General features: G+C 41.3%; 1 protein-coding gene across 1 annotated transcript; it reads left to right on the forward strand.

The window, feature by feature from the left end:
- Positions 1-5908: 5908 nt before the first annotated feature.
- Positions 5909-9145, forward strand: Smp_119980 (hypothetical protein; the record flags this gene model as incomplete). The annotated part of the gene is made up of 3 exons (XM_018798656.1): positions 5909-6718; positions 6758-6890; positions 8450-9145. The coding sequence occupies exons 1-3, from the start codon at positions 6423-6425 to the stop codon at positions 9143-9145; spliced, it is 1125 nt and encodes a 374-aa protein (XP_018653576.1). The 5' UTR covers positions 5909-6422.
- Positions 9146-14060: the final 4915 nt, after the last annotated feature.

The raw sequence follows: 14060 nt of genomic DNA on the forward strand, positions 1-14060 counted from the left end.
GTCCTTTCTATGATGTGAGGTTGGTAAGTCTCCTCCTTCATCTGGGCTTAGTATGTGCAGTAACCCTAGAGCGGCTACTGACGGGGTTACATTAAGTCAGAGCCACGGTTCTTATTGGTATAATAGAACATGACCTTTATCCACTGGGCTTTCAGTCCAAACTCGCTTCTGCCATCTCTTTTTGGGTAACGAGATGAGATCAGTAGCCTTCAAACCACTCCAGCCGAGTACATATTTCTTTTTTTGGTTAGCGCGTGTTACGATTGCTTAACCATCAGCCATTCTGATGTTTGACACAAAAGTAGGCTGGAAGAAAGCTTGGAGTATCCAATTCAAGAAATAACATCAACTGCTGGCCTAACCCAAATCAACAAGTGACGACCTACTGATTGAAGTTCACATAACACTCATAATCAGGGATTTAAGACAGGTGACTTGGCACAAATCAGTCTCGATAGATCATTATTTGTGCGTTTCCCCCTAAATTTTGGGTTAGATATCATCATTAGCTTTCATTGGAACAGCATATTTCATGTTTACGTTTCTATTAATTCCATCTTACACTTCTTTTGTTCTCTTTCCCCGTATTGACGTGAAATGTCCCGACCGTAGCTCCTACCTTGGCATCGTGGCCGAGCTTGCCCATTGTGATCACTCAGCCAAGCTATATTGGCTTGAATAAGTGTTCCTTTAGGTCCCACCATACCAGCCAAGGGTTAGAAAAAATCGACCCTTAAACTCTCAGACCTCACCTTACCCTACGAATTTCTGTCTCTGGCTGTCAAAGATCAAAAGCTTCCCATAAAAAAGCCGTTCGAGACCGGCTGCAAACAGTTGTCCCTTGAGCTTTGTGGTCAGGCTCCTTGGTCTCTAAAACCACCAATAATCTGGGCTGGTTCCAGACCTGGGAGTAGATGTATAGATCAAATATTCACCTTTCTGCACGTTTTGGACAATAGACGTACTTCTCGAGGTCCGACTCTATTGTATTCCTTGACCTTAAAGTGGAGGAATTAGTTACTCCAAGTGCTGTTCGTCAAGTTTGTTCGCTTTTTTCATTTTTTAACCTTGTCATAGACATGCTCGTAGAGATAACACTCACAGTCTTACTTTTCAAGGGTTGATCTACCAGAAGATTCATTTGTTGACTTCGAATACGCAGACGATATAATTCTGTTCGGTAAAAACGACAGAATACAGTCTTCTAACTACCTTAAGCAAAAATGCAACCATGTTTGGGATGCGGTTACCCTCCTCCCGAATGCAAATTGTTGCTTCAGAATTGTCTTGCATCAGCGCCTAAATTAATGATGGGGAGTGAAGTGGTTGAACGCACCAACCGCTTCACTTATCACGAGAGTATCAACAGTCCCAATGATCCGCCCGACCGTTGCTGCTACCTTGATGTGGTGGTCGGGCTTGCCTATCGGGATGAACCAATCGAGCTATACTGGCTGGAACAATCGTTCCTCAAGGTCCTACCATGCCAGACAGGTCGGTTGAAGAGCGGCAAGACTAAAAGCAGCAATCCCAAGGTCCGAAGGCGAAGTCGTACTGCCGACTGTACAGAGGTGTAACGGCAGTAAGGTGTTTCCTTCAGACAGCCAGCATAAAAGCTATGCTGCCTTCCCACAAGGAGGGGTGGGATTAAAAAGGTCGACCCTAAAAATGCACACCTCGTCTTATCCCACGGATTTCCGTCTCCGGCGGCAAAGTCCTTTGAAGAACGGAGCTAACACGTCAAAAATCCCCCACAAAAAGGCCGTGCGTGACCGGCCTCAAGCAGTTGTACCTTGGGCACTGCGGTCACATTCCTACGTCGTTAAGACCAACACTAATCCAACTTCCTTTTCAGGTCCCTCAAGAAATATCCTTCCACGGTGTGGGCAGCCGAGTAGCCCTCATACCCGTAACAACACACGAGACCAAGTTGGTCACATTCAAATCCTTCCTACACCTCATAATAACTCTCTTATCTCCACGACTAACCCTTCTCACGTCCTTTTATCACCTCGCACCGTTAGGGCAAACAATTCGAGTACACTCAGCGTTATTCCTGGTCTCCTGAAACCACGCTCTAAACTACATGCAGGAACTTTTAACGTTCGAAAATTGTGCCAAATTGGACAACAGGCCTCCTTATCTAGGACTTTAGAATCTCGCACCATCGATGTATGCTGCGTCTCCGAAACGCGCATACAGGATCAAGTCGTGTCATTCATTTGACCTCACTATTTCAAAATAAAGAACCATCTCGGTTCACGCTTCGTGTATCTGAAAGCCCTGATGCTGCTTCCTGTGGCCTCGCTGGAGTAGGTATAGCATTGAGTCCTAGGGCAGAACTATCTCTTTTAGACTGGATCCCAGTAGACAGTCGTCTATGCGCTGTCCGACTAAACGGATCAGTAAGGACTCGGAAAGATAGGGAAACTCGTCGATGCCTCTTCGTCATCTCTGCCTACTCTCCCACTGACTGCAGCTCAGATGATATAAAAGATGAGTTCTACAGAAAACTTTCTGACGTTCTCCGAAAAGTTAGGCGCTCTGATGTAGTAATAGTGACAGGTGACTTTAATGCTTAAGTAGGTAAACTAAGCGAAAGGGAAAGACACCTGAGTGGATCATATGGTGTTGTGGCTAAAAGAACAGATAATGGCGATCGTCTGTTGCAGCTATGCTCAGATAACCGCCTGTTTCTTGCAAATACTAACTTTAAGCACAAGGAAAAACATCTTTTGACATGGCGATCCCCGAATTCGTCCCAACGTTTGAGCCAGCTAGATCACATCGCTATCAGCCACCGATGGAGGGGCTCGGTAGAAGACTGTCGCTCACTCTGGAGCACATGTTTAAATTCAGATCATGCTCTAGTGCGAGCACGTATTTGTCTGCGTCTGACTGGACGCAGGAAAGACACAGCAGGGAAACCTCTTAGGGTTCTACTTAATGATAGGCAAGCTAAGAATATATTTCAGGAACAACTAGAAAAACAGTTAGGCAGCGATGTAAGTTGTGCCCACCCCGAGGCAGCGTGGAATGACAGCCGAAAAGCTGTGGAAACAGCAGTGATATCTGTTAGTACGGTAAACCATAAAGTTAGGAAGACACTGGATCTCAACAGTATTTACTACACTGATAGATGCTCGAAAACTCATCCCATCTGGCTCTGAACATGACGAAGAGCGAAGTCAGCTTAGGCGCTGGCGAACAAGAAGCCTACGCAATGATCGCGAACAGTGGTGGGTAGCGAAAGCAAGAGAGATGGAAAAGGCAGCGGCAATAGGCAACAGCAAACAACTGTTCAGACTTGTTAAAGAAACCGGTATTAGAAACCCGACTGTCAACGAAACTATCTTGGAAAAAGATGGCCAAATCATTCATTCTCAATCCAGTAGATTGGATCGATGGGCAGATCATTTTAGGGATCAGTTCAACTGGCCTTCAGCCACACTTCGGTTTCCCACGATCCCCAGTCGACCTGAATGGTAAGTCAATGTAAGTCTACGAGGTTAAACAAGCTATTGAAAATATGAGGCGTGGGAGAGCAGCAGGCCCTGACAGGTTTACCCCGAGATTTTTAAGGATGACGGTCCTGTACTAGCAGCGAGATTGACTGAGGTCGTAGGTAGAATCTGAGAACTGGACGTAATCCCATGTGACTGGTCTCAATAACTGATTGTGCTAGAAAGGACAAAAGTCCTCTTGTGACAACCATAGAGGAATCAGTTTGACTAATATAGTGTCTAAAATATCAACTTCAGTAATACTTCGACGCCTAACTAAAGCTCATAAAGAACAGACTAGAGAAAACCAGGCTGGTTTCCGACCTGGACGTGGTTGTATAGACCAGATATTCACACTACGTCAGGTTCTAGAACATAAACACACTTTCAGACGTCCCACAATAGTAGTATTTCTCGACCTTAGGGCGACATTTGGCTCTGTTGATCGTAAGGTTCTATGGCAGTGTTTGTCACTGAAAGGAGTACCAAAAAAGTACATTAACCTCATAGAGGCTCTCTACTCGAACACAACTGGTCGAATTAGAGCCTATGGCGAACGGTCATGGGAATTGATTACCTCAAGTGGTGTTCGTCAGGGCTGTCCACTCTCTCCATTCTTGTTTAACTTTGTCGTTGACGTGCTTTTAGAGATAACAATTTCCAGGAGTTGAACTTTTACCTGGAGATTCACTTGTTGACTTAGAATATGCCGATGATATAGTTCTATTTGATGAACACTGACAAAATGCAGAGTCTTCTGACCACTGTAAGCAACTATGCGGGCATGTTCGGTGTGCGATTTCCCCCCTCAAAATGCAAAATGTTACTTCAGGATTGGGTTGCATCAACACCTGAACTAATGATAGGGAGTGAAGTAGTTGAGCGTGTTGACCGCTTCACTTTTCTTGGGAGTCTCATCAGCCTTTGTGGTTTGATGTGTGACAAAATCTGAGCACGGATACAGAAGGCTCGTCTAGCTTTCACCAACTTGCGTTATTTATGGAGTAGGCGAGATATCCGTCTAGCAACCAAGGGACGGGTTTACTGTGCAGCAGTTCGTTCCGTCCTACTTTATGGCAGTGAAACATGGCCGGTAAGAGTAGAGGATATTCGTAGGCTACTAGTATTCGATCATAGGGGTCTTCGAAGCATTGCTCGTATATCCTGGGACCACCGGGTAAGTAATTCAGTTGTTAGGAAACGGGTACTAGGTAAGGATGGCAAATCGATTGATGAAGTAGTGAAACTTCATCAGTTGAGATGGCTGGGACACGTGTTACGTATGTCCAACCACCGACTAACCCGACGTGCAATGTTTTATGGTGTAGGAGTAGGTTGGAAGAAAGCTAGGGGCGGCCAGACCAAAACGTGGCACAAATCCATGAAGTCACTGACCATTTGACTGAGTCACGCTGGCAGGTGTAGACTACCTGGTTGGGATTCGCGAGATAATAGCAATCGATGGTTAGAGACTTTGAATGGCACGGCCCAAAATCGTTTGCATTGGCGAAGGTGCATCCACTCTTCGTGTTCTGCCAAAATCTAATCTGAATTCTTCATGTCTCTATCTTTTTTCCTTTTCCAAATTTATTTCACTAGATTATACTCCTTGAATAGCATCTTCAAACCTTAATCTTTCACATAATGCTTATACTCTTACTACTTCTATCACTATGGGATTTGAATCGACAACTGCATCTCTGTGCTAATGTGGTATGGCAACTCGAACTGATGTACGTACGTACGAAGTTTTACGTTGTGACTGACCAACTGTCTGAAGAAATCTCGGCACTGATTTATAAGGCTCAATTGGCTTTTATCTACTTGCGTCACTTGTGGCGTGGGTGAGATATCCGTCTGCAAACCAAACAGCAAGTTAACGAAGCAGCAGTTTGCTCCGTTCTAATTTACGGGTGTGAAACAAGGACATTAAGAATAGAGGATATTCATAGGTAACTAGTATTCGACCATAGGTGACTTCGAGGTATTGATGTTGTATTTTAGGACCATTGAGTAGGCAATTTTCTGGGTTGAGAATAGGGCACTGCATTAGTCTATGAAAGCATTGCGATGTTAATCAATATACAAAAATCATCTAACAACTTTATTTTCATGCTGTATATATACGCTTGAGTTGTTTACTTGTTGTTGGTCGTGCTTCTCGGTGTTGTGGAACATACATTAACCTCATCTGAACCGGGTCTTTTCCCCCCAGTTAGCAGGGCTGGGACGCATCGGAATAGTTTAGCTTATCTTGTCATTGTGTCGCTGACCCTTCGTTCCATTCGCCGATTTTAGGCAATCTCTTAATCTCTGGAAACATGGCAGGGATTTGACCCGACAATTTCATCTCTGTGCTAATGGGTTATAACAACTTGAACCGATGGACATACGTACGAGATTCTGCGTTGCGACTGACTGATGTGAAATGTGGTGACTTGTACTGATTGACACGTACCAAGTCGTAAGTTAATGATGACTGACTTACTTAGTCGGACGACTCAATCAGGACTTCCAGCCGATATTCGTATGCTTGAACCCTACGTTACATCAATTTAAGGAAACTGATATCTTTCACTCACGTTAAGTGTGACTCAGAGCCGTGTTTATGAATTGGCACTTTGTCACTGAGTCGCATCTACAATAATATTTTGATTATACGCCAGTGAGAATGATGCGACTTAATCTAGATCAGTGTTCAGTTATTTGTTCATTTCAAGGTACACAGGACACTTAGTACTTGAATCAAATAAGAACAAAATTTATATTATGTTTGTATTTGGTATTTGTAAGGATGTGTTTGCATCAGTGAGGGTGTTAATTGGTTTTTATCCAATAAAACTGTTTTTCATTATCATGGTACGGTAACCAAGACTGATAAACAGAACTCTTTCTTTACTTGCAGATTGTATTTTGAATATGTCTGAAAAGAAACGAAAGCAGCGATTAGCTGGTGTTAAACTCGATGAAAACCCACTGAAGCCTACACTAGAAGAAATCGATGTTGCGAATTACTTACATAAAAAGCTACCATCTAAAGAAGGGCGTCTCTCGGGAATGATTGTTCGCATATTCGTAGCAATGGAAGCCGTAGAGTTACTGATGAATTCCCATTGGGCTAGATCAAATGACGATGCGAAACCAACTCTTTTTACAAGTCAAACTACAGCAGTTAATTTCATGACAACTTTGTTTCAGAAGCAAATGTTTCAGCGGTATCTAAACACGTGAATTTCTCATAGTCTTTATTTTAGTGCAGTTCGTGTCAAGAAAAAGCCCACCAAACACCGAGAAGATGCGAAATCATTGAAGCCTAAGCTGAAAAAACTTACTGATGGAAAGATTGTCTCCAGTAAAAATGTTGTCGATGCGACTTCAGATGAAAATGTAGGTACCTGGATTTACTTAAAATTTCCTTATGTAGTTCATAGCCGGTTACAGTGGTGGGAATACATCCATTTATCGTGTGTCTTTTTTCCATTTTAAAGGTCGTGTTATTCTAAAACCCTTATTTCCAATCCTTGTTTTATCCACTAACTAGTGTTATCATCATCTTTCCGCTTGTCAATTTCTCTTGGTACATATATGAACTTTAGTGATGCGAACCGGCACATATTTCAGATGAGTCCTAGGCTTTATATCCAACTATCTGTTATTGAAATAAGTCATCACGGCATCATCACCACGTACACAAACTCTACATTTCCTTTTATCAAATAAATTCTATATTAGCTATGCTGGCGTGTTGTAACCTTTCGTGGTCATATCTTATAAGTTGTTTTTGATTGCATATAGGAGTGCATTAACCAGGAATATAGTTCCTTATTTGTTCAAATACCTGTTGCTACTTATATCACTGGAAAGTGAACAATACTGACTACGTTCTACTATAGCATTTGAGACAGAAGTACAATTGTTCAAATTGCCACACTTTCCGCAAATTGTATCCGAAGGGAGAATCAATGAAAACAGATAGTTTGTACGGAAGATAAAAGTATATCGAGTGCAGTTATGCCCATTTATAGATAATCAAGAAATGCATCTACGCCATTTTGGCAAATTTCAAAATAATTCGTATTAAGTGTCTACTTCTTAACTTTGTTTACTTCATGAATCTCAAGTAAGTGGGTAAGACAAAGACAATAAAAGTTCTGAAATGATATAAATTTATTGAGTTTAAGGTTGTTTATGTGTATGATAGTCGCTGACTGAAGATTTCTTGAACGGAAATAATTTATGTAAATTGCAACCACTTTATCTAGATTTATAAACTGTAAAATTCTACGGAAGAATACAACAACCCAGCTACCAAACTGTCCGTGAATTAATGTGGTGCTTTGATCTTGTTATCATGGTATTTCCATTTTACACTTGCCCCCAATTAACACAGCGAGTTAAGCCAAACAGTTACTAAGCGTACATTAATTTAAGGATGGCTCGTTGACAAACTCAAGAAGCCCAGAAAGAGCCGAAGACATTCCATCCAATCACCACTAGGGGAACATTCTAGAATGTCGACGTGTAGCTTCCCTATTGGACGAATAAGAAGGACCCCTTATGTGCCTATTGGTTGTCCGAAATGATTTACTTTCAGCCAGAAAACTATAAATACATGAGATTTTTGTACTACATTTGACACTGTTTGGGGAATAAAATTCCCACTTACTAGTCTTCTGTCTTCTCTCTTGCGACGTTGCGGGTTCGATCGTTCAAGTAGTCTAGTAGTACGCGGCATAGCAAGAATCAAAGCTCTAGATATAACAATTAACATGTACAATACACTATTAAATGCAAGCACACAATCTCAGTTCATTTATCTAGTATTTTGTGCATTAAAAGTTTGCGTTTTCAGGATGTTTGATGACACAAAGTGATTAAATTACTATTCAAAATCTCACATGCTATTGTCAAATAAAGTATCCTTTTTGTTTCCCTTTCAATAATAGTTGAGTTCTCAAGATCCTGATTCTAAATCACCCAAATTTGGCATTTTATCATCTATCTCCTCCAGTATTAACGAATTCACAATGAAATCTCCCAATAAGAAACCCATGCGACTAGAAATCGTCGACGAACAAAAATTTGTACTGGATGATCCACACACATTTTATGTTTGGATCTACGAACCACCACCGGGACTTTTTACATGGTTGGCTGGTGCAGCTTTAATTATTGGTATTATACTATGCTGTTTATTTCCTATCTGGCCATCAGAATTACGCCAATGTGCATATTATTTGACTATAACTGCTTCAGGACTTCTAGGTCTTTTACTTTTCGTAGGATTATTGCGTTTCTGTTTTTATTTGCTTGTCTGGTTATCTACTTTAGGCCAATACAGTTTTTGGATATTTCCTAATTATTTTGAAGATTGTGGTTTCTTTGAGTCATTTCGTCCATTGTATTCACTTAAACATGCATGTGATGTTCTAGCACCATCTAACAAGAGAAGCAAATCGAAAGTAAAGTCAACTAGTGATGTTTCCACTATTGATTTCGCCACGAGTAGTAGCAATACTAGTACTGCTACTGGTAGTGATGCTAATATTGTCCAATTATTATGTACAAAAACCACAACAAAACCACCTGAAGAGGTCAAAGTGAAAAATGTATTAAAGAGAGATATAATAATCAATGAATAATTATATTCCTATTTACCCCATTCTTTATTTCCTTATTTTTCCTTTCAATGTTATGGTAACTGTATTGCTTACTGCAACATTATTCATCTTTATTTATTACCCATATATTTACTTCATATTTCAGCTGAATAGATGTTTTTTGTAACAAAGTTTTCAGAATTACATGATACGTGTGCTGAAAATGAGTATTTTGTCCCTTTTATGCGAATTGTTTAATATTATAGTTTAACATCGAATAAATGATGGTTAAATGATAAAAATTTTCACTTTTTTGAGTCAGTTTATCAATTAGTTTCATAAAATTCATTTTTTCCCACCGTCGAATTTGATTTAAGCATGAAAAAATAACAGGCATTCATTTATTAATGATTTTCTTTGTCTGCTTACACCATGGAAATAATAGTTACAACTATTTAAAACCAATGCACCTACTTCATATCATACTAACGAAGATCCATACAATAATGACACTATGTATGGAAGAAATATATGATGTTAAAGTTCATTTTGTTTATTTATTTAAACATACATATTGGTACAAGGGGGCACCAGATACATATGCGCCACACAAAATAATGAGGATAGGAGGAGAAAGAGGGAAGATGCGTATACATAAAGGAAGAAAAAAAGATGAAAATAAGAGAAGAGTAACGATGGGGGAACTGAAATATACAACCGGAAGACTCTTTCAGTTAAGAAAGTTAGAACCACTCTTTGTAAAGAAAGTAAAAGAAGGTTACATCACGATCGCCACTGGCTTCTATTCTGAGCCATATCTGATAACGTCTCCAGCCACTGTGTTGCACCATCTCTCGGACCCCAGCCAGGGAGTCGTGAAGGGCCAACAGAAGCCAGCCCTTTGCAGTTCTTTTTCATGCCACGACACCATGTCATACACTGACCTCCTCTCCGCTTTTTCCGACCAGTCCCAGCGTCGGCAAATAATGCACGACGTGGAAGTCTCTGGGACGACATTCGTAGAACATGTCCAAGCCACCGAAGTCGATGTTTCAAGATGGTGACACCAATCGAATTATCGTCTCTGCGCCCGAACACACAATGCCGAACCTCTGCATTACTAACATGGTGTTGCCACTGGATGTCAGCAATCCTTCGGAGACAACGACGATCGAACACAGAGAGTCGTTTAACATCCTCAACTCGAAGAGGCCAGGTTTCACAAGCATAGAGCAAAACTGCTCTCACCGACGCGTTGTAGATCCGACCTTTTACAGCCAGACTAACATCACGAAGGCGCCAAAGATGGCCCAGATTGGCATAAGCCGCTCTGGCTTTCGTTATATGTGCATCGATCTCATCACTCACGCCACCACCAGCACTTATTTAGCTACCTAGATACACGAACTTCTCAACTACTTCAGTCTGCTCACCATCCAGGGTGAGTACAGGATTAGAATCCTGCCAGTCTTGTAGGAGTACTTTGCACTTGGAGGGTGCAAAGCACATGCCGTACCTGTGGACACTGATTGCCAACTGATTAAGTGCAGGTTGCGTGCCTTGGGCATTATCGCACAGTAAGACAATATCATCCGCATGCTCAAGGTCGAGAAGTCTTTCTCCAGGCAGCAGATCCACACCGCCATTACTTACATCCATCAGAGCTGTTTCCAGAATGTCGTCGATGGCAAAGTTGAAGAGGAATGATGAGATTGGGCAACCCTGCCTAACCCCACTGCTTGAATGGAACAAGGGAGAAAGGTGGTTGTATGCCCTCACTCTGCCTGAGGTGTTTGTATACGGGGCCTTTAAGATGTTAATGAACTTCTCAGGCACACCCTTCTTCAATAGACAATCCCAGAGAACAGTCCTGTCCAACGAATCGAAGGCAGCCCTGACATCAAGAAACACTACGATTGTTGGCCTGCGATAAGTATGGCGGTGCTCTAACATTTGGCGGAGGGTGGAGATATGATCAATGCATCCTCGACCAGAACGAAAACCAGCCTGCTCCTCGCGAGTCAATCGTTCTCGGGTTTTAAACAACCTACGAAGAATGACAGAAGCCAATAGTTTGGACGCAATCGGAAGTAGACTTATCCCCCGATAGTTGTTACAGGAACAACGTGAACCCTTTTTAAAGATAGGGACGACTATCGACTCATTCCATGATGTTGGAACACTTTCTAGCTGCCAGACCTTTGTAAACAACACAGTCAGTTCCTTAGCCAGAAAGTCACCACCATCTTTAAAAAGAGCCGGAGGTAAGTCATCTGGGCCCTGTGATTTGTAGCGTTTCAAGAGTTGGAGTTCCTTGCGGACTTCCGCCTCGTTTGGTGGATCAGTCGTCACCAGCCATGGGGGGCAGGACAAACTGGTTAATGTTGCCGGAGCAGCAGGCCAGTTGAACTGCCCTTCAAAAAATTCCGCCCATCGTCCAAGACGTCGAGAGATGTTAGTGATTGGCATCCGGGTCTCGGATAGACAACAAACATCAACATTAAGACTTTCTAAAGACATAGCCAGCCCTATCTGTTGTCCGATCTGCATTAGTGTGCGAACGTTGAAGGAAGCCAGCTTGAACGGCGTACGTGGTTTCAGAAAGACTGCTTCAGTATTCGTAATCGGTGGAAGCATTCACTTTCAACCAGACAGTGACTGGAGATCGTTTAGATAGGACAGAGTTTCCACCATGGGCGAGCTACTGCATAAGTTGGAAAGGAAGGATACACAATTTGGGAATAAAGGGAGTGAAAAAGCGACGTAGTAAATAATAGTAATAATAATAATAATAATAAAAATGGTAATAATAATAATGTAAATTGTCTTTCTTCTATTAGGAACGAGAGCAGTGTAGTTAGTGTAGTGCGTCATTTCATGTCATTTGTGTGTGGGCTGTGATACTGCCCGGGTGCCCAAACCGAAGCACGTGGTTTTCTTAGGGGGCCACACCCCGAGCCTTTGACCTAAAGGTCTGATCCACAAGTCAGTGGAGCAACGTAAGGAGATGCAGTCACGTGGTAGCCGGTGAAAAGCCATTGGTTCATACGCTATTTGTTCTCTCAGGATCCTGGAGTCCATGTGCACCATTGGTTTGGAATCAGGGTTTTCCAACTCCCCAAGGTGGACTTTCCGTGTCCACCAACCCGGTTAAAGAGCCGGACATTCGCTTTTCATCCTCTCAATTTCGTAAACAACAGTAGTGCCACGAGAAGGTAGTGAGTAGGACTTCCCTGATACGCGTGGTCATGTGAGAGCGTTTCGAGAGGGAGAGCGGACTCTTCCCACTCTCGGCCGAACCAGGGCATTTGGGGGCGGATCGTGTAAACCGCGCCTTGCCTCTCCGTGATAATGTACGCTCCTTCACACTTCGGGGTCAGCTTCCATGATCCTAACCCCCCTACTACGATGTGTTTCCATTCTCTACACTTTACCTGGTCCCCGACTGCAAAAGGTTTCCACTTCTTTTTCTGCTGTATTCATCTCGTAGAACCATTCTTTTTATAATCCTATTTCTATCTAGTTTCTTTTATAGAGTCGAACTGTTTTTGCATATTGGTGTTTGCTGATGATAGCTATTTCACATATACTTTGTGCCTCAACATACAAAAAGGAAAAAGCAAGATCCTCGAATACATCACGGAGAACGCCAAGCAAATCACACATGGTGAGGAAATTCTGGAAGATGTGGAAACATTCACGTACCTGGGAAGCATCATTGATCAACAAAGAGAATCTGATGCAGATGTAAAGGCGAGGATTGGCAAAGCAAGGACCACATTCTTACAATTAAATAACATGTTTTTTAAATTGCTCTTGCAGAGATTTTATTCCGTCAGTATTATTGAGGATCATTGAAATGTTGTTACATATTTGTCTATTGAGTGCACATAATGGTAGCATTAAATTCGTATCCGTATTATCGTTATCATTCGGCTCATGTTATTACCATTGATCATAATAGTGTAGTACAGTTGTAGATCAGTGGTTAAGGCGTCCGATTTCAGCTTCACTTTCGGTTTGAACGACCTAGTGGTATCGATAGCCCTTATACCAGTAATGTGTTCGGAAGCCAACTACGCCAGTTCATATTAAATCGAATTCGAATTAAATAAATAAGATAAATACAATGGAGTAACAATTTGTTGGGGCCAATCCTTCAACTAATCTAACTTATTTTTTCTGAAAGTCACTAAATAATGTCCGATGCAATAATACTTCTGAATAATAATATTAATAAAACCAGTACAAGAGTTTTCAAAATTTGTTCAGAACACTGTTGAGAGTTTTAAAATCAGTGTTAAATGATTCTTCATGAATATGCACTTGTCGATTTCATACTATGGGTGCTCTCGAATAGTGAGCCAACAATATTTATGGATTTATATCTCAACTACTGAATTATGCACTAGGATATGGTTCATCTGAATGACATGACAAGGTTGTGTCGATATGAGTTAAACTGGAATGAGAAGATAACTTGATCTTTCAGTTTTAAGAATAATATCATCATCTATTATCATGCAACAAACGTTGCAAAACAAAGGTTTTGTTTAAGTTATATTTGTATTGTATTGTTATTACACTTATATTTATGCTGATTAATACCGTGATTTTCACATTGAATATATCTATTGCAGATGTCATTCTTTTTAGAACTAACTGTCAATTAATGGACATAACCTTATTTGGATTAGCACTACTAAGACTAGGATCAAATGAACCATAGAAAACTAGGAGACATTAGACAGTTAATTCCTTCTAGTATAAGCAATCTCAGTGGTCCATATTTACTCTCACACACAGTATAAAGAAATAACGTCACAACAGACTAAACTATTCGATTTGGACGGCTATTAAGGAAGTGATTACTGTGTTAAACAACTTTCACAATGGACTAAGATCAGCTGTAGAAATATGGGGGAGGAATATATATACTTAGTAATTATTCTTTATA

The sequence above is a fragment of the Schistosoma mansoni genome, chromosome 7 (assembly GCF_000237925.1).
Source record: "Schistosoma mansoni strain Puerto Rico chromosome 7, complete genome".
Lineage (NCBI taxonomy): Eukaryota > Metazoa > Platyhelminthes > Trematoda > Strigeidida > Schistosomatidae > Schistosoma > Schistosoma mansoni.